The sequence below is a fragment of the Dendropsophus ebraccatus genome, chromosome 6, assembly GCF_027789765.1.
Source record: "Dendropsophus ebraccatus isolate aDenEbr1 chromosome 6, aDenEbr1.pat, whole genome shotgun sequence".
Lineage (NCBI taxonomy): Eukaryota > Metazoa > Chordata > Amphibia > Anura > Hylidae > Dendropsophus > Dendropsophus ebraccatus.
The window spans coordinates 54,095,469-54,122,849 of record NC_091459.1 but is presented as its reverse complement, the minus strand read 5'-3'; the positions used below and the strand labels follow the sequence as shown (position 1 = coordinate 54,122,849).

Below are 27,381 nucleotides of genomic sequence, written 5' to 3'. Positions count from 1 at the left end.
TTCCGTACTCGGGAGAAACTGCGCTACATGTTTTGTGTTTTTTTTTTTTCCTTTTATCCCTTTGTGAAAATGAAAAATTGAAGGCTAGAACAACATTTTAGTGTAAAAAATACTTTAGTCTTTTTTCAAGCCATATTGTTTGGAAAATCTGTGAAGCACCTGTGGGGTCCAGATGCTCACCGCACCCCTTGTTACATTCCTTGAGGGGTGTAGTTTTCTAAATGGTGTCCCTTTAGGGGTGTTTTTTAGGTTTTGGCACCCCAGAGCCTCTGCCAACCTGAAGTGGTACAGTCAAAAATGACCAAAAATAACGGAGCCATTGAAATTCACTAGGCGCTCCCTTATATCTGAGGCTTGTGGTTGCGTCAAATAGCGCAATAGGGCCACATATGGGGTATTTCTATAAACTGCAGAAACGGGGCAATCAATATTGGGGTGCATTTCTCTGGTAATAGGTTTAGAATTATGAAAAATATTGGATTACAATAAAATCTCTGCACAGAAAATTAAAATTTTCAAATTTCTTACACACTTAGCTTTTATTTCTGTGACTCCCCTAAAGAGTTAAAAAACTTTCTGGATGTGCTTTTGCAGAGTTTAGGGGGTGCAGTTTCTGAAATGGGGTGCTTCGTGGGGCTTTCTAACACACAGTCCCCTCAAATACACTTTAAACCTGAACAGTTCCCTAAAAATATCTGATTTTGAAATTTTACAGAAAATTTGGAAATTTGCTGCTAATGTTTTAAGCTTCCTATTGTCTAAAAAAAAATGAAATATAGTTTAATAAATGCCGCCAACATAAAGTAGACATGTTGCTAATGCTATTTAATATATAATATATGTGGTATAACCACTTTCTGTATAAGCAGAAAAGTTTTAAAGTTGGAAAAATGCATTTTTTCACAATTTTTCACGCTATTTTGGGTTTTTTCATAAAGATTCGTTATAAGTATCGACTCCAATTTACAAGAAATGTAAAGTACCATATGTCACGAGAAAACAATCTCAGAATCAGCCGGATAGGTAAAAGCATCCCGAAGTTATTAATGAATAAAGTGACACTGGTCAAATTCATAAAATTTGCTCCGGTCCTTAAGGCCATTTCAGGCCCGGTCCTTAAGGGGTTAATGGAGCAATCACTGAAACAATGTTAGCTGGTCCTTTTAAGGCAGGGCTGCAATGATGTTGAAATGTGTTTTAGGGGATAAAGTTCATTTTCTAGGCAAATATTGACTTTGCAAGTAATTGCTGTTAAGCTGATCACTCTTTATAACATTCTGGAGTAAATGCAAATTGACATTTTAAAATCTGAAGCAGTAGACTTTGTAAAAATTAATATTTGTATCATTCTCAAAACTTTTGGCCACGACTGTAGGTGTGATTTCTGATGGCAAACACCCAGGTCTGATCTTGCTCCCTGGGAGAAGTTTTCCGGGACTGCATCCAGCTTTTCCAGACTCCCGGAGCAGAGCTCAAAAGGAGCAGCTTGAAAGGCGATGGTTGATTGCAACAAAGCGTTTTACTTTATTACTACTGTAGATTCGCTCATCTCTAGTTAGAACACCAAAGACCATGCACCTTCCATAACTGATGGCTAAGCAATCATTCAGCAGCCGGGTATCTCTCCCGTCTACCACCATCCTCAATATGCATTTGAATGTTTGGCACGGCCGAGTGATCCTGTGTTCTCTATGGTGTTCTGACTGTTGCTTATCTCTCCCAGAACAGAGCGGTCAGGTGATGATTTTCCATCAAGCCTGACCCCTATTTCCACCAACAACATCTGTGAGTGGTTGGTTGGGAGAGACCCATACACCTTCATTATAATTAATTTACATAGGTGTGTGACCGCTAGGCTGGGAGACGTTGGTGTCTGATAATGACCACTAGAGATGACCGAATTTACAGTAAAAGCAAATCGCTTCGTTTTCTCTGCACTCTGCTTATCAGCCGGCTGCCTCTGAGATCTGTGCCGCTCTGGCCTGGGTGCCTGGCAAAGCTTCACTTGTACTGTAAATTCGCTCATCTCTTGTGACCACTGGTCTGCAAAGAGTTGAAGCATTTTCTTACAGCGGAATATATCATTGATCCCAACATCCAAGGTTTCATCAGTTGAACCATGGAGGGAAGGGCAGTCTGGCCCACAATTCAAATAGTTTTCAAGTTGTATGAAGCAGAAAATGTGGAACCATACTGAGAGAGATGCAGGTTCGGCATTTTTTTTTTTTAAATTACAGCAATATTTACATATTTACATTTAGAAATATATTTGGTTCTTAAGGGTTTTTTTTCTGTTTTTGTTTCAGAGCCAAAGGCGTCTAGGTAATTAGACGTTGTACGTCTGTAGCTTACTAAAAATAGTGGCTTTACTACCATACACAGGAAAGCTTGCAGTATGACATGAAGATGAATATGCAGGTTACTGTGATCACCATAAACTCCATCCTGATGGTAATTGGAGATTTCAGCATAAAGGTGTGGTCTGAGCCAAGTGTTTGTTTCCGTCATCGGTTTCTGTAGGGGTGGGGGCTGCTAAACTGCTCAGGAATCTTTCAAAGACAGGGCGGATCTGGGTGTGTCACCGCGACGTGGAGCTGCAGCACTAACCCCTCCTAATGCTCCTCTTGTCTGCACAATGTAAACATGTTAAACATTTGTTTTCACCCAACTTTACATTCTATATATCCAAGGCTTGTTTGCCTTGGGCAAAATCTGGAAATGCAAATCCAGCCCGAGAGTTGTGCTGATCATCATCTGGATGACAATTCTAGACAAGTATAGATAGAAGAAGAAGTTGTCCCCTGCCATATACAGTTCTCTCAGTACTATTAAAGGGGTAGTGCGGCGCTAAGAAATTATTCCTAAAATAACACACATTACAAAGTTATACAACTTTGTAATGTATGTTATGTATGTGAATGGCCCCCTTCCCATGTTCCCCGACCCCCGCCCGTGTACCCGGAAGTGTAGTGCAGTATACATACCTGATCCATGTCAACCGACCCCGTCAAAGACATCATCTTCGGGAGGCCGGCCAACCCGCTCCTGCTGTCCCTCATGCCGGCCCCCCTCTGCCGCTTCATAAGTGCGCTCAGCCGCGATTGGCTGAGCACAGTTATGCTAAGCCAATTGCGGCTGACCAGCTGATGACGCGGCCGGGTCGGTCGACACGGATCAGGTATTTATACTGCACTACACTTCCGGGTACACGGGCGGGGGGCGGGGAACACGGGAAGCGGGCCATTCACATACATAAAATACATTACAAAGTTGTATAACTTTGTAATGTGTTATTTTGTGAATAATTTCTTAGCGCCGCACTACCGTTTTAATTATCATTAAAATCTTTATTTTTATCAAATGGATTTGACCATTTCGGATCATTTACTTGTAATGGTTATGGTTTTCATTCTTATTTTAACTCTACGAGTAATCATTTACTTGTCAGCTGCTGTATGTCTTGCAGGAAGTGGTGTATTCTTTTCCGTCTGACATAGTGCTCTCTGCAGCCACCTCTGTCCATGTCAGGAACTGTCCAGAGCAGTAGCAAATCCTACAGCAGCTGATAGGTGCTGGAAGACTGAAGATTTCTAAAAAGAAGCCAGAAAGTTATATAGATTTGTAATTTACTTCTCTTAAAAAATCTTCCAGCTGTCTTAACAGGTGCTCTGTGTCCTGCAGCAAGTGGAGTATTCTTTCGTCTGCCACCTCTTTCTGTGTCAGGAACTGTCCAGTAAAGATTTTCTATGGGGATTAACTACTGCTCTGGACAGTTCCTGACACAGATAGATGTTGTAGCACTGTGTCAGACACAAAAAAAAATACACCCCTTCCTGCAGGACATACAGCAGACGATAAGTATTGGAAGACTTGAGATTTTTAAATTAATGACTTTTTTTTTTATAAAGTAAATTAGAAATCTTTATAACTTTCTGACACTAGTTAATTTGGAAAAAAAAAAGTTGTATAGAGAGGCGGGTAAGACTCATCTGGCTATGGCTTATCTCCTTGAGAGCAAAGGGATCTGTTCATGGAAATCTGACATGAATTGACTCGCCTATGACTTGTGTTACAGAAAATGGAAAGTTTCCAGCACAGAATCATTGCTGTATTCCTGGACTTGTGTTAAAGTCTACTACATGAATAGAGAGTGCAGCTTTAGGTGCTTTGAATGATCTGTTTACTTCCCTATTTATGAGTCATTTTATTATGGACTCATTTTATTATTTTAGTAGACAGCTAGAAATGCCCATGTCTTCCCTTACACAAGGATGTATTTATAGTCCTTGTTGTCTGTTTAAACAGGTTATTCAGGATTAAAAAAATACAATTTTTTTCCCCAAAAAACAGTGCCACATCTGTCTTCATGTTGTGTGTGATATTACAATTTGAAGCCATTCACTTCAGTGTAGCTGAATTGAAAAATAGGAAGGTTAAAATAAAGTGATCCGTATTTGTTGAAGATGTTTCTTCGACACAATGAATATCTCAATAGAAATCAATGTACCCTAATTGTGTCCGTAATTGCGCATGCGCATTTACGGCTACATTTATGGGATGTGCGAATAAGGACTTGGACAGCTGGATTCTGGATTTTGGGATGCTGACAGCAGGGTACTGGATGGCTAGAGAGGTGCCTTTGATATAGCCATGCAGATACTGTTTCGAATTGATGAGATCCAGAGGTGTATGGAGACTTGTGTTTAGACAATGCTCCATGTAAAAAAATATTCAAATAAGCTGCTATCATATATGAGCCATAATGCAGACTCTACATAAGGTGAGCAAACCTACACCTCTGTGCTATGTCATAGACCTCTCTGTAGCCAATGAGTTTGCTGCTCTGTGCTGTGAACTTACGTCACAGCTACAATCAATTTTTTTTCCTTAGCATGCACAAAAATTTGGTTGACCACATTTTTGTATGCATTCAAAGTAACCATTTAAAAACAGATATGCTAAACAGACTGCAAAAACACAGTGTGAACCCAGCCTTATCCTTTTTTTTTAGAATGGCCATTTTGGTAGCCAGTCTTTGGACCCCTACTATTTTATCAATATCCTTTTTTAGGTGAGGTCTCCAGAACTGGACACAATATTCCAGATGTGAAGTCAATAGAGCTCTATACAGCAGGTTCACAATTTTCCTACTGGTTATACTTCCAGCTATACAGCCCAGCAGCCCTGCTGACTCATTTTAAGAAATCACTTCCCCTAAATCCTTCTCTTCTGAAGTCTTTGTCAGCACAGAGCAATTGATATGATAAAGAATTCCTTATGCCTAAGTGCATTATTTTACTATTGGACGCATTGAAATACAGTTTCTATTGATTCAGCTACTCATCTAGTAAAGCTAAATGATTTTCCATTTGATAGACACCTCCAGAAACATCACTCTATTGCACAAGTTTCTGTCATCATTAAACTGGCACATCTTACCTACCAAGGAGAGGTTGTTGTTTTTTTTTTTGCATCTCAGTCGGCCCACCTTACACTGTCTTAGATGGAGCAGTAAATAAACCCTGATCCAGGTTTTCTCCCCTGAGACTTACTCTGGCACTGCTCCGATACTTGCAGTGTACTCTGGTTGCACTACTGTCTTCCACTATTCTGTCTGGTATAGCTGTACCAAACCCTAGGCTCTTTCCTGTGCCACGTTGGTCCTCTCTGTAATGAACAAATTACAGACTTCCTTCCTTTGTGAAAAAGGTGGATGTCCAGCTCCAGTCCAAGGTTCCAAAAGCAAATATCTTTATTGATATAAAAACACTCCAGAGTCGAACAAACTGACATATTCAATATTTATCTTTTTGGTATCCTGAATGGCTACATTGCCACCCAGCAGTCCTGTGCACAGTCCTTAGGATCCATAGGAAAGGTGTTGAGCTGCTTTATTTTCCCTTGGACATCCTCTTCCTTTGTGGTCTGAACTTCAGACCAAACTAGCTCTGAAACTGCTCCAGCCTCCTCACTCTCTTAAAGGGTTTATCCAAGACTTTCTTCCAACACGTGGATTCGCAGGAAGTGCATATCTCTGCTTCCTAGACAACCCCCTTATTAGTGTTTTCAGAGATCTGACCCTTTAAAGGGGTTATCCAGCGCTACAAAAACATGGCCACTTTTCCCCCTCTCTTGTCTCCAGATTGGGTGGGTTTTTAAACTCCGTTCCATTGAAGTAAATGGAGCTTAATTTCAAATCACACCTGAACTGGAGACAAGAGAGGGGGAAAAGTGCCCATATTTTTGTAACGTTTGATAACCCCTTTAAAGGGAGGCAGAAGAGTTATTCCTCCATTTGACAGCAAGGGGGCTACTTTTTGTCTACATAATGTGGTCCTGTCTTACTTCTGTTCCACTTCTTAGGTAATTAAAGTGACATTTCAGGATAAGTTGCCACGTGTGTGTGTGTCTTGTCCCACTAGGGGTGTTGCAGTTATAGACACTCTTCGCAAAAGTCTGTACTACTTGTATTATTATTGTGGTAAAAGTAGTACTGAAAGTTAGCCACTAGATGTTGCTGTATTATGTATGTATATGCGGAAGCTGCACAGCTAAAAGACCGCAAAGGGCTATTGTTTTTGTGTGTCAGCAGAGTCTGTAGACCAGTAGGATTTCTGCTTTCTTCTCTCCTATCATCTCCCTTCTTTCCTCTTCTGTTGCACTCTTTCACCCACTCGCAGCACACCTTACACGCTGGGGAGGAAGAGAGTCATGCGGGAGACAGGAAGAGCAGGTCAGTCTTAGTCAGTACTCCGCATGGGAAGGATGCAAGACAGCTCACTGTTACCAACTTCTTTACCAGTGACTATACAAAGCACTATGCACTGTTAAACTCCTCTTAAGGGTCAGTTGACACGTACAGACTCGCAGCGTGAATCTCGCTGCAAGTCTGTCAGGTCCTGGCAGTTCAATGTCACTACATACTCGCAGCGGTCTGAACGACCGCTGCGTGTATGTAATTCTGCCGGCCCCTTAACCCCTTCTGCTGCCGCCGCCCGGCTCACGCTCTGTATACATTACCTCTCCTCGCTGCACGGGGTCCCGGCGTACTGCTCTCCCGCACATCAGTGTGTTGCCCAGCTGCAGCCACTGATTGGCTGGGCGGGAGAGCAGTACGTCGGGACCCCGTGCAGCGAGGAGAGGTAATGTATACAGAGCGGGAGCCGGGCGGCAGCAGAAGGGGTAAAGGGGCCGGCAGAATTCCATACATGCAGCGGTCGTTCAGACAGCTGCTAGTATGTAGTGACAGTGAACTGCCAGGACCTGGCAGACGCTGCGAGTCTGTATGTGTGAACTGACCCTTAGAGAGAACTAGTCAGAGATAACCTCAACCCACGCCGAGGACAAGGAGAAGTGACTGTGCAGGACAGTATCCATAACCGAGCCACAGAGCCAGGAACTGATCCGGGTGGAGCAAAGTTGCAGTAGCCTATGAACTCTGTCTCACAGGGCGGGTGTCAGTAAGGGAACCCTCAGCACTCCGCTCATCCCAGGTAACAAGGTCTGGGGTGTGTCTTACATTAGGAAAGGTTCAGCCAAGTCTAGTGGGCATAAGGTGGTAGTCAAAGCTCAATACATGGGCACAGGTGTTCTTCCTATTCTTCTTCTCATTCTTCTTACAAGTATTTTACCTCATCCTCCAACATTCCGGCAGAGCACATTACTACATGGGTTGAGACTCTCACGGCATCCTCCTCTCTGCTACTCTACCTCTTGTATGACTTAGCACAACTGAACCAACACGACTATATCCTACACTGCACTTATCCTACAGATCTGGTCGTTCTCTCATCAAGTGTTTATTGGAACTTTGTCAAGTGTATTTCAGAGACTTTCATTAAAGAAACCTTATACCGTCACTTCTGTATTACCTGCTGTGCATTTACAACCAGTAAACTAGCTCAACTTTATTTCAATAGTCTGTGATTATTCGCCACCACAATTTTCAGTTTTCTCATAACTGGCGGGCAGAACCTAATGTCCATGGTGTCAACATCGCTTGTAGTAAGAGAGCCTGCATTTTGTGTCTTGCAACACCAGCTGCACCATGGAAGCCATGCTAGCGCTATAGTGAGCTGTGTAAACTATGTATTAAGCCCTGAAGTGAGATCTCCTGCTTACAGAGGTGTTTCGCTTTCTTTCTCTGCCAGTGTACCCAGACACTCCCCTTCCCATCTCCCTCCTCCTCCTTCCATAGACTTGCCTTGCTTTGTAAATTTGATTGCTGAGTTAACTACAGGAGGATGCTTGGCTGACTTTTCAGAGCAATACAGTTCAGCAGAAGAGATGAGGAGGAATGAAGCATTTTGTTTTTTATAAAATATTACAAAGTTTATTATATTCACTTGTACTATTGATTTATACAAAAAGCGCCTATTTAATCTAGTGCCCTGGTGCCGGTAACATCTTACCTACGGGCACCACACCTAACCAAACCTGACCCCTGTTATTTCACGTTTACAGTCAGTGCAACATAACACAGTTTTAGATTCTACGTAAGCCTCCGTACTTTTGTTCTTCCATTCACTATCAGAACAAAGAATGCCATCTCTAATTTCTGAACATGTATTAGGTGTCCAGGTTTAAAGGGGTTATCAAGGATTACAAAAAACAGCTCTTGTCCTCAGTTTGTGTGTTGTATTGCAGCTCAGTTGAATTGAATGGAGCTCAGTTGTAATACCACTCATCACACAAGGACAGAGGTGGCGCTGTTTTCGAAGAAAAGAGCAGCTATGCTATAAAGTTTGGTGCAGATGAGCCAGATTTGCTATGTATGTATTATTCAAGTAGCTTCAAGAGGTTGTACTTCTTACATCTAAAGATGAATAAACATGCTATTTTTAGTATTTAGTATTTTACGTCCTTGTGCGGCTGTTTCTAACCTATGTATGTATTCACTTCCTGGTTTCCCCCTGAACTATGATCTTTCTTGTATGTGAATTAAAAACCAACTCCCAGTACTAATGAGACAGATCATGTGACTGTGATAAAACTGAGCATGAGTGACTCAAGCTAGTTGAAGTCTAGTGGGCAGTAACCAAGGGCAACAGTCTAAATCTCTCTCAGATTAAACTTTTTAAGAAACGCTTCTACATTTGAAATATGTTCCATTTAACATAATGCATAGGTATAGAGCTAGTTTTCTTTGTGACGCCACTCCTTTAAATACCTTTAAAATTTCACAAAAACATAACTTTAAAAAAAGTAATTAAACTGTAAATAAAACCACATTTACTTTACTGTGAAAACCAGTATTACCCACATACAGTGACCATGTAGTGTTAGATAGTGTTACCCTGCAGCAATGTCCTCACTAATAATGGGCCAACTCTCATCCCATTCACATATAATGCCCCAACAGTCCACCAACTCATTAAAAGGAACCAAGTAGCATGATTGTGCTGATCTGGTTCCAAGCAGCACTGTATAGATCTATTGTGCAAATCCCTGAGGCTACCAGCCACGGCTGCAGCACTAGCTTTACAAAGGGAGGGGGAATGTTTTATTACACTGCGTGAGGCCGGAATAAGGGCTGCAACTAGTCGTCTGGGCCGGACTGGGGACTAGTCACGACTCAGTCAGTGCGCAGTGCGGAAATGATTGACAGGCAGCGAGACCCACTAGTCGCCTCTCTGCCAATGAATCATTCCTTGCACTGCATGCTGACAGACAGAGAGCCCTGACTAGTCACAGCCGACTCCCTGCCTAGATGACTAGTTGCTGCCCCTCTTCTGGCTGTGCACAGTGTAATAAAACGTCTTTTTCCCCCTTTGTAAAGCTACTGCTGCAGCCGCGGCTGGTAGTCTCAGGGAGCTGCAGAGTAAATCTGTACTGTGTTGCAGGGAGCCACACCAGCACAGTCGTGTGCCATGGTTGCCTTTAATGATGCCAGAGGATGCAGATGCAGTTAGGGGTGGAAGTTGCCCAAAGATCCATGGTAACACCCCTGGCTGCCACACACACCTTCCACATTGACTTCTACGTTATCGTGAGACTGTAGGGGTATCCAAGTGGCCTCCAGACCCCAACCAAGTACATGATGCTAGCAGGTGGTGACGGAACACTGAAGGCCCTTTCTCTCTTATCATGAGCCACATTACAATTATGCCATCTATTGCACTTTTACATGAACAATGTATCTAGTAATAATGCTTGGTGCTTTGCCTATTATTGCATATAATTGGTCTAAATTACATTGTTGGTCATTGAGCGTTATAGTAACCAAAGACCCACGTAACAACATTTGGATTAGCGCTGCTGTTTTTTCAGTAGACTATATCTCAGTGGTATAGAAATAAATAGCATCATTACAAGTCTACAAGTACTGTGGCTGAGCCACCAGTCTCCCTCAGGAGACGTCACACAATAGTCTCCAGAGTGTCCCTTACCTCTCTATCTATGTAATTAAAGGAAATAAGCATAGGCTTCAAGAGGCCACAATATGCAATTCAAAATATATCAATGTGATCAATGCATATATCTGCTCGCTTCTCAGATTTCTATTCCACTTATTTGTCATGTAAAAAAATGCCCCCACAAATAAAAAAAACTAAAATAGTGGAGGTTATATTTCTGGCTAAGGCCTCATGCACACGTTAAGCGCTAAGTCCATATCTTTGGACGGTGTGCAACAGAACATATTATCGGAACTCTTGACATCATGTATCATTAAGATACCTGCCCCTCTAAAACAGTTTTACTGATTTGATGGTGCAGATCCGCAGCAGATTTGATCTAAATGAACACAGCATCAAATCTGCTGTGGATCCTGTATGTGTGAACACACCCTTAATCTTTGCATTGCTTACTGACACAGCCACATGAAGATTTAAAGTGACACTGTCACCCCCTTTTAGCATGATGGTTTCTCTACAAAGGTGTAAAGGGTAATTTTTGCAGTTTTTATACCTTATTTTATAGCATATGTGGATTGTGCAACCTGGGCGGGGCTCAACAGCTGCAGCACCTGCTAGCCCCACCCACATCACCACCGATATCCCCTCCGTGACGTCATCTGTGCATAGGTCCTAGACCTTTAGGTTTAGAGCCCCCTGCTTCGCAATGAATTGTAATGCTGGGAGGTTCATGAATCTGGTCCGTAGCACATCTACCATGCACGGGTCAGATTCACAGAACACGACAACCACATTCCCAGAGTAAGATTTTGCTCATTTTGCTTCTGTTTAGGCACATACATAATATCAGAAGTTATAAGGATAATGTACCGCAAGTGCAAAATAATTATGAAACTTTTTTTTTTTTCTCCTATATACAACTGCTAGCAGCTGTATTGGGCCACTTATTGTCAGGCAACTCATTAATGGCATCAACTAATGGTGCGTTTACACGTAACGATTATCGTGCGAATAATCGAACGATAATCGTACGTGTAAACGCAGCAAACGATCAAGCGACGAACGAGAAATCGTTTATTTTGATCTTTCAACAAGTTCTCAAATCGTCGTTGATCGTTCGGAAAAAGTTTGCAGATCGTTCCGTGTAAACAGTCGTCGCGAAAGTCCGGCCGCCCGCAGCCCGGCCCCCCGCTCATCCGCAGCCCGGCCACGCATCCTACAGCCCCCTGCACCGGCTCGATCGCCGCCCCGATCACCACCCCCGCCGCTCCGATAACCCATCCCCCCCCCCCCGGCCGCTCCAATAGCCCCCGCCGCCCCGGTGCTGCCGTGCATTGATTGGCTGAAGAGGGGAGCCGGGAATTTCAAACAGCTCCTCTTCAGCCAATCAGTGCTGTAGAGGAGCTGTTTGAAATTCCCGGCTCCCCTCTTTAGCCAATCAATGCACTGAAGAGGGGAGCCGGGAATTTCGAACACCCGCTATGCCGAGCAGATAAGGTATGCTTGTGGCCGGGGCGGCGGGGGGGGCTGTAGGATGCGTGGCCAGGCTGCGGATGAGCAGGGGCCGGGCTGCGGGCGGGGGATATTAAAACGATCGCAAAACGATTTTTCCGTAGGATATATCGTACCGTCTAAACGCTGATCGTTATGTAAAAAAAAAACACGTTTCTTCAACATCGTTAATTGTGCGATCGGGCCAATTATCGTCCCGTGTAAACGTAGCATAAGGCACACAGTGTTACTTTGCAAGGTCTGTATGTTATTACATGTAGTTATATTTAAATAAATGTTCAGCTTCATCGTGGTCGTTGTGATGTAATTGTGCACATCTGTATAATTACGGCTTGGAGTAAATAATAGTAATGTTGCCTACGCATGCCTGTCAATGAGATGTGGTAACTGCATCCAACTTGCACAGTTCCTTCATGACCATAGACATGAAGGGAGTCCCTTGGTCTGTCAGGGTCTCTTTAGGTATCCCTAGCCTTGAAAACATCTCCATTAATTCCTTAGCTTTTCTCCCAAAAGGTACCTCAATAATTTGGAGGAGTACTAGAGGACTGCGCAAGTGCTGTTGGGGGCTAGTTATCTTGCAGCTCGGGCAAGACTTACAAAATTCTCCCACCTCTTTGAACACACCCGGCCAAAAAACGCTGCAGTATACGGTCCTGGGTTTTCTGTGGCCCAAGGTGTCCACCTAACACATGTTGGTGAGCATCACCTTCTCACCTCATAATCAGGTGACCCGATAAAATAAATTATGGTGAACCACAAAATGAGGAAAAATTGCCTCCGCTTCTGGTTGTTGTGGTTCCTCATCAACTGTTAATATTAGAGATGAGAAAATCTACAGTAGGAACAAAGTGCTTTGCTTCATTCCCAGTGTAGACTCACTCAGCTCTAATTAATTCCCCCATGCTTGGGACACAGTCCCAAAGTTGCGCCATACTGAAATTGTGACCAGAGATGTTCATGTCTGACAATTAGAGACCCGGCAGCAAATCCACTACCTCCCCAACTTTTACAGTCACTGAACATGTATCCACATCATCCACCTAAGTGGCAGTCACCGCTACCGCTGGCCCTTCTACCTCGGTTTCCCAAGGTTCTGGCTCTACATTTGGACAATGACCCTCTTCCACTGCTCTCCCTGACCCTTGGGGACCAATATTTAAAAATGATGGCCATAATCCAGAGAATAAGGGAGTCTCTTCCTATTATCAAGTCATAGAGCGGATTGGAGGCTACTGCCACCTCATGGACATTCTCACCAGCAGGCTTTCTTATGACCACCAGGGCAGTAGCATAGTCTTTAAAGTCTCAATGGATACACAACACTCCAACTTTACGATTAGTAAACTGAGACAGAAGCACCAGAGTATGGTCACCAGGCTTCCTGAGTTCAGTAGTGCATTTACCCTGCACCCGTCAATGGACACTGGGCAAATGGGAGGCGCCCTATCCTTGTCCAGGATGTCAGTGGTAAACACGGGTCGCACATAGAAGGATGACCAGCGAACGTACCCACAGTCCATAGGTTCAGAGGTCAAGGGGCCATATGTTCCAGACCATTAAAGCGGCAACAGTGGATTATGGTTACCTAATGTAACCTTAGGGAACATTGCTTTGTTACCAGTGGGAATCTACTCCCAGCAGAAGTTTTGGGCTTTTGCTCAGTCACTGCAAGTGGGGGGTAAGGGATGGGATGGCCTCCGGGCAGGGGTACAACCTCACACCAAGTCTTAGGTGGCTACATAACATGCCACCTGACTAACCAACTGGTCTAAATTGTTCAGGTCACCTTGACCTACGCATCACTGGATGGCATCCGGCAGGTTGCACACAAATCGATCAACCACCACCCTCTCCATTATTTGGACTGAGGTTGTTAGGCAGTGGTTGCATTTTATTAGGTGGTGGTTTTTTTTTAACACTTTTATTTTATTTTACTGTCCCACCTTGGGGATTTCACTAACTGATTGCCTAATGGCAATCTGCACTGCTGTTTGTTGTGTCACGAGTCATCGGGGCTGTGTTTCGCTTTCACTTACGAGGTCCAAGCGTGGCTTCTGCACGCGTTTCATATGAGGATGTAACTGTATGTCCATGAGCAGTAATGTGCTGCAAAACTGGACATATGGTTGTGTCTGGTCCTGAAGAGGTTAACTATTCCTTTTTATAAAATAATCTCCTGCTGTGTCTCCATAGCTTCCATTTCCAGCATAAGTCCCAGCACCATAGACTTACATTACACCAGTTCTTGCGCTGGAGATGGAAGCTGAGGAGACACAGCGGGAAGCTAGTTTCATAAGGTATAATCATATGCGTCGGGGTGCTTGCAAACCTATTTCGGTGCCAATAGATGTACTCTGTACTCTGCACTGCACAATAGTCACTACTTAAAGGGGTAGTGCGGCGGTAAAGAATTATTCACAGAATAACACTCATTACAAAGTTATACAACTTTGTAATGTATGTTATGTCTGTGAATTGCCCCATTCCCGTGTCCCACCACCCCCGCACGTGTACCCGGAAGTGTGGTGCATTATACATACCTGATCCGTGTCGCACATGTCTGCTATCTTGTGCCAAGATGTCATCTTTGGGAGGCCGGCCGAATCGCTGCCGCCATCCCTGATGCCAGCCCCCCTCTGCCACGTCATAACTGTGCTCAGCATCTGATGACTCTGCAGAAGGCGGCCGGCACTAGGGACGGTCGGAGCGGTTCAGCCGCGGACATGCGCGACACGGATCAGGTATGTATAGCGCACTACACTTCCGGGTACACGTGCGGCAGTGGGGGGACACGGGAAGGGGGAGATTCACAGACATAACATACATTACAAAGTTGTATAACTTTGTAATGTGTGTTATTCTGTGAATATTTTCTTAGCGCCGCACTACCCCTTTAAAGAAAACCATAGGTACCCTTTAAACAGATAGCGCTGTAGGACTAGTGATGGTATGTGGGTAAAAAAACCCACAAAAAACATGCAACTGCAGTGCTTCGTTAGGCTTCTAATCAGATTTCCGTCTCACTAATCCAGTAATATATGCTGTAGCAAATCAAATAAATGTGTATAACTCAGTTTCTCCAAGTATATAGACAGCTGACAGCTTGGAGCCGCAGAATTGGTCCCCACCTTGTGTAAATGCAGCCTTTCCTGGGAACAAGGATGTCAGCTGTGTGTCTTCTGTAAACTTATTTGAAGAAGTTGATGTATTGATTGTTCTTAAAAGGTGCTAAGGTATTATTGCGGCTGCCTGGGCTAACATTGCTGCCTTGTATTGCTGCCTTGTATGTGTATTTGCAGTACTAAAAGGGGTTAACCAGCGCTACAAAAACATGGCCACTTTTTCCCCTACTGTTGTCTCCAGTTCAGGTGTGGTTTGCAATTAAGCTCCATTTACTGCACTGTATTCTCTACCTGCAACACCACACAGCACGCTGTATTCTCTACCTGCAACACCACACAGCACGCTGTATTCTCTACCTGCAACACCACACAGCACGCTGTATTCTCTACCTGCAACACCACACAGCACGCTGTATTCTCTACCTGCAACACCACACAGCACGCTGTATTCTCTACCTGTAACATCACACAGCACGCTGTATTCTCTACCTGTAACATCACACAGCACGCTGTATTCTCTACCTGTAACATCACACAGCACGCTGTATTCTCTACCTGTAACATCACACAGCACGCTGTATTCTCTACCTGTAACATCACACAGCACACTGTATTCTCTACCTGTAACACCACACAGCACACTGTATTCTCTACCTGTAACACTACACAGCGCCCTGTATTCTCTGCCTGTAACACCACACAGCACGCTGTATTCTCTACCTGTAACACTACACAGCGCACTGTATTCTCTACCTATAACACCACACAGCGCCCTGTATTCTCTGCCTGTAACACCACACAGCACGCTGTATTCTCTACCTGTAACACCACACAGCACGCTGTATTCTCTACCTGTAACACCACAGGTAACACCATTTAGGCTGTATTCCCACGTTCCATATATACGGTTCATAAGCAACCTTTATGGCACAGACTGAACTTTCAGAACTCCATGCATCATAATTCATTATGCTGCAGTGAGCTCCGAAACAGTAAAAGCTCCATGCTACTGTACTTACACAGCCTACAGACCTTATATACAGAACATGAGATTGCAGTCTCAGACGTGAGCACTGCACAGAGCCCTGATGTCTACACTTTAGGAATTACTTAACGCCTCAGCTTATGCATCCCGCTGACCTTGATGAAACCATCTGATATCATGTGACTTGTCAGAAGTAGGGGGTTTACATCTGGTTGATGTAACTTTTGTTAGGGTACGCAGATATATGGCTAAAGGTTACACAGATCGATAATCATTCAAAAATTTGCGATAGCAACCAAAATTATCGATTACTTTCCTGTATAAATGTAGCCACTGGTCAAACGACAAGTGATAAAACGTTAATCATGGTCTTTCTACGTCTTTCTAAACACTAAACACTTAAATTAAAAAAAAAAAATCATGATAATGATCTCCCAATGATCAAAATAACGACTATTTATTTCTTCATCTAAACGTCTATCCTTTAAAGGGCTAAATCATTGCTTTACGATTGCTAAGAAAACACCTTGAGCGATTTATCTGTATGTATCTATTGGTACTTTTACACAGAGCGATAATTCGCCCAATAGCACGATTTACGATTTTGAATAAACGATGTTGTTTTTATAACGATCAGCGTTTAGACAGAAAGATACATCGTACAGAAAAATCGTTATGCCATCGTTTTGCGATCGCTTAAGCCTATCTCACACATAGGTGAAATCGTTGAAAGAGTGTTTACACGGAACGATCTGCAAAATTTTTTGCGAAACGATCAACGACGATTTGAGAACTTGTTGAAAGATCAAAATGAACGATTTCTTGCTCGTTGCTTGATCGTTCGCTGCGTTTACACGTACAATTATCATTTGAATTCGATCGTTATCGTGCAAATTCGAACGATAATTCGTTCCGTGTAAAACCACCATTAGGAGCAACTGAATCATTGCTGTGGGTGATAGAAATGCAGCTAGATATTCCATCTGGTTACAGTTTGTTCCACACATGTGACTACTGTATTGATAGAAAAATAAAGTTTTAGCTCTTGGAAGAAGAGAATGGGAAGTAAATCACAGCCAAAACTGGCTGTGGCTCCAATGGGTTAAAACAGTTTATTGTAGCAGGCTGCATATTCATAGTGTTATTGGGTCTATCTGCATTTAGGAAGTAATTGTTTTTCGTAAGGTGTTCCCAGCACAGTGTCCTGTGACTGCGTATGTGATTAGTCAGACTGGGAGGACAATGTCATGAAATGACAACTGTTGCTTCTTTACTTCGGGTTGCTCAATAAATGGTATCAAATGCAAGGGTGGAAATTAATTACTGTGGGTGCAGCCCGACAGAACGATTTCATTGTGACAAAGTTTAACTTTAATATGGTCATGGTTAGAGTTTAGAAGAGTTATATGCAGTCCAGAAAAACTGTGGATGGGGTCTAGTGAAGCACAAATACACATAACTAGAGTTGAGCCAACTTCGAGCACACTGACATAACCTGTCGCAGTTACAGCCTTGTATCTTGGACATGAAGTATTCTTAAAGGAGAAGTCCGGCCAAAATTAATTTTTGATATGTTGTTACTTATGAAAAGTTATACAAATTTCTAATGTACATTAATTATGGGAAATGCACATATACTGCTATTTCCCTTAATTTAGTAGATCAGGAAGTGTTAGAAATATCTCTGAAGAAGTGACGTCACGACCCAGGGTGTAATTCCTATGGAGTGTCCAGCAGGGGGCGCTCTCTATATAGAAGTCTATGGGACTTTATTGTTTCTATGGGTTTCTATGTAATGTAATGTAATGTAATGTAGTGTACAGTGCTTTATTGAATGAATACATCTATGGAATACTTTGGGGAGCAAGTGTCCTTGCTCCCCAAAGTATTGCATAAATGTATTCATTCAATACATTCAATACACAGTAAGCCCGCAGATCCGCCGCATTTCCGCCGCATTCCCGCTGATCCGCCGCATTCCCGCCGATCCGGACCATATACATTGAACTACAGCTCCCATCATCTGCTTCTAGTATGAACAGGTGATGGGAGCTGTAGCTGGGTAATGGATATGACATGCCGCCGGGCGCAGGGGGGAGCCGCTCAGTACACAGCAGCTCTCCCCCCTCCTCCTCCTCCTTCCGGGATAACTTCCGCCTATACCAATGCTGAGTCCCTGCCTGGCCGCCGCTCTCCGCTCACATATACCGGCTCCCGGCATCAGCGCGGACACCAGGATGCATCGGGAGCCGGTATGTATGGGGGGGAGAGCGGAGAGCGGCGGCCAGGCAGGGACTCAGCATTGGTATAGGCGGAAGTTATCCCGGAAGGAGGAGGAGGAGGGGGGAGCGCTCCTGTGTACTGAGCGGCTCCCCCCTGCGCCCGGCGGCATGTCATATCCATTACCCAACTACAGCTCCCATCACCTGTTCATACTAGAAGCAGATGATGGGAGCTGTAGTTCAATGTATATGGTCCGGATCGGCGGGAATGCGGCGGATCGGCGGGAATGCGGCGGAAATGCGGCGGATCTGCGGGCTTACTATGTATTGAATGAATACATTTATGCAATACTTTGGGGAGCAAGGACACTTGCTCCCCAAAGTATTCCATAGATGTATTCATTCAATAAAGCACTGTACACTACATTACATTACATTACATAGAAACCCATAGAAACAATAAAGTCCCATAGACTTCTATATAGAGAGCGCCCCCTGCTGGACACTCCATAGGAATTACACCCTGGGTCGTGACGTCACTTCTTCAGAGATATTTCTAACACTTCCTGATCTACTAAATTAAGGGAAATAGCAGTATATGTGCATTTCCCATAATTAATGTACATTAGAAATTTGTATAACTTTTCATAAGTAACAACATATCAAAAATTAATTTTGGCCGGAATTCTCCTTTAACCCTTAGAGGACCGGTCCAATTTAAATTTTTGCATTTTTGTTTTTTCCTCCTTGTGCTTAAAAGGCCATAGCACTGGCATTTTTTTTTACCTAGAAACTCACATGTGCCCTTATTTTTTGCGCCACTAATTGTACTTTGCGCCACTATTTGTTCGTAAAGTACACTGCAAAAGCGGGAAAAAATTTAATGTGTGGTGAAATAAAAAAAATAAAAAAATATAAAAAAATAAAAAAAAATAAAAAAATAAAAATAAAATTTTTTTTATTTGGAGGCTTCTTGTTTTTACGCCGTTCGCCCTGGGGTAAAACTGTCTTGTTATATATGTTCCTTAAGTCGTTAAGATTACAACAATATGTAATATGTATAACTTTTATTTTATGTGATGGCTTGGAAAAAATTCAAACCATTGTTCACAAATATATGTTCCTTGAAATCACCATTCCCAGGCTTATAGTGCTTTTATCCTTTGGTCTATGGGGCTGTGTGAGGTGTCATTTTTCGTGCTATGATGTGTTCTTTCTATCGGTACCTTGATTGCGCATATGCAGCTTTTTGATCGCTTTTTATTATGATTTTTCTTGATTTGATGCGACCAAAAATTCGCGATTTTGCACTTTGGGATTTTTTGCGCTTACGCCATTGACCATGTGAGATCAAGAATGGGATGAATTAATATTTTGGGTGATTACACACGTGGCGATACCAAACATGTTTGTTTATTTTTTTTTTATTTATAACATGGGAATAGGGGGGTGATTCAAACTTTTATTAGGGTAGGGGGGCTTTTATTAACACTTTGTTTTGTTTTTTCTTTTTTTACACTTATACTAGAAGTCCCCTGATCTCTTATTGAGATCTATGCAGTATAGTAATACTGCATAGATCAATGAGATCGGCACGAAAACATCAGCCGGGCCGGGATCAGCTCCATCACGGCGCAGACCCTGGCCAGGTAAGGAAGGGGGGGCATCCCCCCCACTAGACACCAGGGAATCAGCTGCATGTAGTAATCAGATGCCTTTTGACAGTTGAATCTGATTACTTAATTAGCGGGCACAACGATCGGACCGTGCCCGCTAATAGCCGCGGTCCCGGGGTACAAGTGGCACCCGGGACCGCATCGGTTTAGAGCAGGGCTGCCGCGCGGCCACGCTCTGAACACCCCTAGATGGCCCAGGACGTACGGGTACGCCCAGGGTTGTCTAGGGGTTAAAGGGGTACTCCCAGCGAAAGATTTTTTTTCTTTTAAATCAACTGGTGTCAGAAAATGTCCAGAGATTTGTAATTTACTTTAACTAAAAAAAAAAAAAATCTCCAATCTTCCAGTATTTATCAACTGCTGTATGTCCTGCAGAAAGTGGTCGTTTCACTGAGCAGTAGCAAATCCCCATGAAAAACTTCTCCTGCTCTGGACAGTTCCCTGGACAGAGGTGGCAGCAGACAGCACTGTGTCAGACTGAAAAGAATACACCACTTCCTGCAGGACATAGAGCAGCTGATAAGTACTGGAAGACTGGAGTTTTTTGTTTTTTTTTTTAGTAATTTTACAAATTTGTCTAACTTTTTGACTCCAGTTGACTTGAAATAATTATTTTCACCCCTTTAAAATGGCTCGAATGAAGGTCCCTAGCTAACCTCAAAGATTGAGAGGATCTTCTGCCTATAGCTCTTCTCTCAGTGACATGCTTCTGCGTATAGATCTCCTTCTCTGTGACATGCTTCTGCGTATAGATCTCCTTCTCTGCGACATGCTTCTACCTATAGATCTTCTCTGTGACATGCTTCTGCCTATAGCTCCTCTTCTCTCAGTGACATGCTTCTGCCTATAGCTCCTCTTCTCTCAGTGACATGCTTCTGCCTATAGCTCCTCTTCTCTCAGTGACATGCTTCTGCCTATAGCTCCTCTTCTCTCAGTGACATGCTTCTGCCTATAGCTCCTCTTCTCTCAGTGACATGCTTCTGCCTATAGCTCCTCTTCTCTCAGTGACATGCTTCTGCCTATAGCTCCTCTTCTCTCAGTGACATGCTTCTGCCTATAGATCTCCTTCTCTGTGACATGCTTCTGCCTATAGATCTCCTCTCAGTGACATGCTTCTGCCTATAGCTCCTCTTCTCTCAGTGACATGCTTCTGCCTGTAGATATCCTCTCAGTGACATGCTTTTGCCTATAGCTCCTCTTCTCTGTGACATGCTTCTGCCTATAGATCTCCTCTCAGTGACATGCTTCTGCCTATAGCTTATCTTCTGTGACATGCTTCTGCCTATAGCTCTTCTCTCAGTGACATGCTTCTGCCTATAGCTCTTCTCTCAGTGACATGCTTCTGCCTATAGATCTCCTCTCAGTGACATGCTTCTGCCTATAGATCTCCTCTCAGTGACATGCTTCTGCCTATAGATCTTCTCTCAGTGACATGCTTCTGCCTATAGCTCATCTTCTCTGTGACATGCTTCTGCCTATAGCTCCTCTTCTCTGTGACATGCTTCTGCCTATAGCTCCTCTTCTCTCAGTGACATGCTTCTGCCTATAGATCTCCTCTCAGTGACATGCTTCTGCCTATAGCTCTTCTCAGTGACATGCTTCTGCCTATAGCTCCTCTTCTCTCAGTGACATGCTTCTGCCTATAGATCTCCTTCTCCCAGTGACATGCTTCTGCCTATAGATCTCCTACTCTCAGTGACATGCTTCTGCCTATAGCTCCTCTTCTCTGTGACATGCTTCTGCCTATAGCTCCTCTTCTCTGTGACATGCTTCTGCCTATAGCTCCTCTTCTCTGTGACATGCTTCTGCCTATAGCTCCTCTTCTCTGTGACATGCTTCTGCCTATAGCTCCTCTTCTCTCAGTGACATGCTTCTGCCTATAGCTCCTCTTCTCTCAGTGACATGCTTCTGCCTATAGCTCCTCTTCTCTGTGACATGCTTCTGCCTATAGCTCCTCTTCTCTCAGTGACATGCTTCTGCCTATAGCTCCTCTTCTCTCAGTGACATGCTTCTGCCTATAGCTCCTCTTCTCTGTGACATGCTTCTGCCTATAGATCTCCTCTCAGTGACATGCTTCTGCCTATAGCTCCTCTTCTCTCAGTGACATGCTTCTGCCTATAGCTCCTCTCCTCTCAGTGACATGCTTCTGCCTATAGCTCCTCTCCTCTCAGTGACATGCTTCTGCCTATAGCTCCTCTTCTCTCAGTGACATGCTTCTGCCTATAGCTCCTCTTCTCTCAGTGACATGCTTCTGCCTATAGCTCCTCTTCTCTGTGACATGCTTCTGCCTATAGCTCCTCTTCTCTGTGACATGCTTCTGCCTATAGCTCCTCTTCTCTGTGACATGCTTCTGCCTATAGCTCCTCTTCTCTGTGACATGCTTCTGCCTATAGCTCCTCTTCTCTCAGTGACATGCTTCTGCCTATAGCTCCTCTTCTCTCAGTGACATGCTTCTGCCTATAGCTCCTCTTCTCTCAGTGACATGCTTCTGCCTATAGCTCCTCTTCTCTCAGTGAGCTGCCTTTAGCACTTCAGGTTGCAGTGCGTTTAGCCCTATTATGCAAGCATCTCCTACCGCCCCACATGGTGTAGGAGGCACAGCCCAGCTCCAGTTCAGTAATGCTAGTGGGAAGCTCCGGAGGTGGCAGGCATTCCGGCAGGCTCCGGCAGAAGAGGCAGCATTACGCAGCTCTCCTTTGATTAGGCCATGTCACTGTTGTCAGGGTAACTGGGAACAGCGGCGTATCATATTTTCTCCTTCTGTGCTGTGTGCTGAATATTTTAGTGCACTGAAGCCGGCAGAAGGCTGAGGGAAACGGTGGTTTTTGTGGGAAGAAAACTGGTGTTTTATGCCTGGCTGGCTTCCAGGAAGAGGAATAGGCTTGTGATCGGACCTTTGCACTGGGTAATATTTGTGGATATTGTCATTTTTTTTTCCTACTCTCCCATGGCTCATAGTGGGGTCGCTGACTAGAGAAGCTGGCTGCTCCATTCACTTTTCTTGGTGGACTGCAGCAGGACGGTGGAATACATGCTGATATTCCTCAAATCCAAGAAGAAAAAACCCGTGGTGGGCAAGATGCCAGGATCTACTACTGCCACCCGGCAGGATAGGGCAAAGAAAACTGCAACAAGACCTGCAGCTCCTGTGCTATTCACCATCAATGAAGAAGATGAGCAGCAGAAGAATGGCAACAGCAAAAAGGGAAAAGGTAAGGGATGAGTTTGTGCAATGCAGAGTCATTGAACGTGAATGCCCTTCAATGCAGATGTAGGAAGAAGAGGCGAACAGCAGCTTCCATGTATCCAGCCCATAAGCCCGGTTGCTAGGCTGTGTGATTTGCATTCCACCACCTCAGAGACTATTACTGTGTCTGCGTATGTATTTCCTTGCCTTTTTTCCTGGATGCTAATACCATTTTTTTTTTTGTTAATAAAGAGGCAGAGGAATATGCTGTGGTATCGCAGACTTCATTCTTACACCTATCTTCTTCACATTTTAGCCTATGGTGACGTTACTATGTCTGCAGGCCCCGGTCAGGACCCAGTATGCAGTATACTGTAGGTCTTTAGGAGTAACACGGCCCTCCCTTATGCAGTGATGTGAGCTGGTACGCCGTGATAGGGTAGTGTGCGCCAGCCGAGTGTCCTGGACGCTTTACACTTGCCATATAGTGGGGGTGTGGAAGTTCTAGTGTCATGTAAGTCGCATGTCTTTTCACCTCCTCCACAACAGCTGAGGAGTGTCAAGGGTGTCACTGTCATCTTTACATAAAGATAATCCATTATTAACCTATCCCATAGTCATTAGCACTGCCAACTAATATACCGCACAGGGTGGACTCTATAAATAGATTTAAAAGGTCATATGTCTACACGCCAGTTACACACGATACTTATTATTGGAGTTGTTAGAATAATATTGGATGTCGGGCAGAATAGAATGAATATAATTTGATAAATTACTAAAAGGTCATTATGGTTCTTCATTGACAACTGGTTTAGTTAGTCATTTAAAAACTGGCTTACAGGAGTTTGGATCCTGTTATGTAGGTCACTTCACTCTGGCACTGATGGAAAATCAGAATCATAGCTATACTATCCTGGTTGTATTCTGAAATATTCCAAGTCCTTGGGGCCTATGGCGGCATCCATGTCTTCTAGAACTCTCTAAGGCTACATCCCACTTCAGCAGCCACTGGTAATCGAATGCTGCATGATTGGACTTGAGCTATGTTTAAGTTGCGCTTATCTGTATTGATGAAATAGTAATAAGTAGACATTGCATGTGGATGGGATTTTTCTGTGCAAAATGCAGATTACTGCTATAGTAGTATCATACATGTTAAAATAGGTTAAAGTGTCACTGTTATAACTTTCAAAATACAGTAAATGTGATATAAAGAAAGTTTTCAATTTACATTCATTTTTTTTCCGTTATGTAAAAAAAGCGGGCTGAACACAGTAAGTCCCGTGTTTCCAAGGTCATTCGTGCTCTCACAGTGATGGCAGTCATGCAATTGACAGACACAATGAGCCGTGACTCTCTGTACTGGCCAGACTTCATGATTTTAGTCTCTTTTTTTTTAACCAGCACAAAACTAAAAAGTTCAGGAGACTGGACTTGGATTTCTGGTAAGTATAGCTTTGTTTAACAGCATAATAACAAAAAAAGTATTGTATATTGCAAGCGTATACTTATATTACATCTACTGTTTTAGATTTTGAAAGTTATAACGACAGATACACTTTACCAGTTCCATTTTACCTTACTATATATGATGTCACTTATTGAGGATCATGGCAAGTGATCCAGCTAAGGCTGTCAATTAATTGAACAAAGTGAGTTGTAATGCCCCAGGGGTCAGTTGCACCAAACTGCAAGTAGTATCCAATTCGAATCCTAAGGATTTTATAAAGGTTAATTTACTGCCCCTTCTAAATGATTCTAATGCCCCAGATTTTTTACGTTCTTCCCCTATTTCCGGTGTGGACCCTCCTTAAGTACGTCAATAAAATGCAAAGTATATTTCATTAATTGTTGTGGTATAAAAAAGTGGTAGGGATTATACTGAAGACCCTGCACAGGGACAAGAAGTTGGGTGGTCTAAAAATTCCAAATACCCTGATTTACTACTTAGAAGCAGAAGCAGCATTTTAGGAGGTGGAGAGATCTCCTAAAACTTTAGGGCTGTCACGATACCTAGTAGCGTGGGTTATGGTACAAAAATTTCCTATTGCTGCTCTGAAGGAAATGATAAGTCTCTAAAGGTGGAGATCTGGGGTAGAGCCAAAAACCTCTTAGAACTGACAGACTTTACATTATACTCGCATTTAGAAAGCCTAAATTAGGAAGAATTCTCTCTGCAGAAGGATAGGGCTTATTATTTTTGTAGCAGAGAAGAAATGCCAATGGGTTCAAGACCTTTTTGAAGTTTCAACCGGAATATGACTTGCCGCATCAGCTCTTTAGCCAGTTTCTGCAAGTACGTCACACCGATCAGTCCCAAATCAAGCTCGCGCCAGTTTCCATACAGTCTCGGGCCATGTTCCGACATAGTAAGACCTCGGCCGTCCCGTGACCCGGCCGGAACTGCAGCACCAGCTGGATGATCTTTACTGCTGCTGAATTCGGATGCTGGCGCCAGCATCTGAATTCCGCGCACCATTGTGTGCGCTGACAGGTTCTCTACGGCTGCTATTATATTGAATAGCAGCTGCAGAAAACTGACATGTCAACTTTTTGCGGCACCGCTAGGGATTCCGTCTCAATTCCATAAAAGGCAGCACAATGTAAGGTTCGTATTAATCACGGCCGTTTGCAACATTGATATGAACGTTACATTGTGTGAACATGGCCTCACTCAGTATTTAACTACATTAAAACAGACTCCACAAGGAGGTTGATTTCCCAACTTTATTTACAATCACTCTGTCAGCATTTATCACATTTTCCTGTACATGCCCATAAATGGGAAATATCTAAGTGGCATCACAGAGGGCTATTGGCATGGCGTGACATGCCTGCATTGACCTCAAAGGTGTTCCTGTGCGAGGTGCAATGTTTATCCCAATATTACTCCATACATATGGTGTATGTGGGAATTTAGAGAGTGAGAACAGTTTTTGAAGGAGGTACTGTACATTATTCAAAAAGCATAATTTATCTCTATCCCAAGTAACCCTAAAAATGTCTATTGGGCATATTGGATCTTCTCCAATGACTGAATTGGCAATCCCAAGAATACTTTACCAGGCCTAAAAAGTTGATTGCTGTGCACTGGATACAGCAACAACCCCCACCCGTTAAAGAATTTAAAAATAAATGAGTAATACCAAGTGATTAGAAAGAGGACTTTACATTAAAGAAGTCCTGCAAAAATAAAATAATCATCAGCAGGCAATGGGGTGCAGAGCATAATAAATAACGTATTCCTAACCATCCCTGTGCCCCCGCATCACTGCCTTAGTGATCTCTGACAGCTGATGCTGTAACGTCACATTCCGAGCTGATTTATTGATTGCTCAGCCAATTAGTGACTGGAGCGGGACACTGCTGCAGTCAATGACTGGCTGAGCAAGCAATCCATCAAAGGGGCCGTGACGTTGCAGCAGCAGGAGATGGGGCCGTGACATACCAGAAAGCCGGCCAAAAATGACATCCGGCAGCTGTCTGAGGACAAACTACAGGGGCACAGGGACGGGTAAGTATACATTCTTTATTACATTCTTGCACCCTTTGCCTGCTGGTGATTTTTTTTTAGTTTTTAGATTTTTTTTAGGACTTCTCCTTTAGGCGCAAGTGAGGTAAGAAGTTTGAAAGTATCCGTGGGAGGGGGATAGATACTCCTGGGCTAACTGGGCTGACTACTTACAGACAGAACACAGAACACTATGCAGATTTGGTTAAACACTCTGGCGTAATAATTTTTGCAATAACTTTGAAGTATTGATGTGTTAATAGAAGGGGGGAAGAGTCATGACTAGCATTGGGACGATACATCAATGTTATGACAATAAATAAATCTATTCTATTGGATATATATTTATACTTTTAAAATTATAACTAATGTGGCATTCCTTAAAGTGTAAGGAGCAACATTGGCTGGTATAATATCTGCTGCGATTTTCCTTTTGTGTATTGCGTTTTACCTTTTGACTATTGACCGGCATAAGTAAATAAATAAAATGTGGTAACCACTCTAGGTTTCTTCAGATAAAATGTATCTCATTGCCTGTGTCTTTGCTTAGTGCTTATTTTCCACTACGAGGCAAAACTTTTGTCTTGGCAATTAGTTTGTCTCAGCTATACTAATTCTCCTTGAGGAGAGAGTCATAAAGACCTTAAACACCATTCCTGTTCTACTGGGAATTCTGGGAAGAAATGGTAATGCTGACATATTTCACAGCATTGTACAGCGATTGTCATTATTCATATTAGTTTTTGTCCCCTGTGGGACACAGAGTGGAAACTGGAGTGCTCATAGGATTCCCATACAAGCTGCC

General features: G+C 43.3%; 1 protein-coding gene across 6 annotated transcripts in view; it reads left to right on the top strand.

The window, feature by feature from the left end:
- MAP7 (microtubule associated protein 7) overlaps positions 1 to 27,381 on the top strand; it is a 143,971-nt gene that overhangs the window by 17,506 nt on the left and 99,084 nt on the right. For 2 of the 6 annotated variants that reach the window (XM_069975001.1, XM_069974999.1), the window contains exon 1: positions 22,490 to 23,087. The exons of 1 other annotated variant lie outside the window; for it this stretch is intronic. In XM_069975001.1, the coding sequence (XP_069831102.1) occupies positions 22,907 to 23,087 (181 nt within the window). In that variant the 5' untranslated portion in view covers positions 22,490 to 22,906. Of the gene's footprint in view, positions 1 to 2,306; positions 2,323 to 22,489; positions 23,088 to 27,381 lie in introns of those variants that run through there. 3 more of the 6 variants (XM_069975004.1, XM_069975000.1, XM_069975002.1) reach the window with 3 other exon arrangements.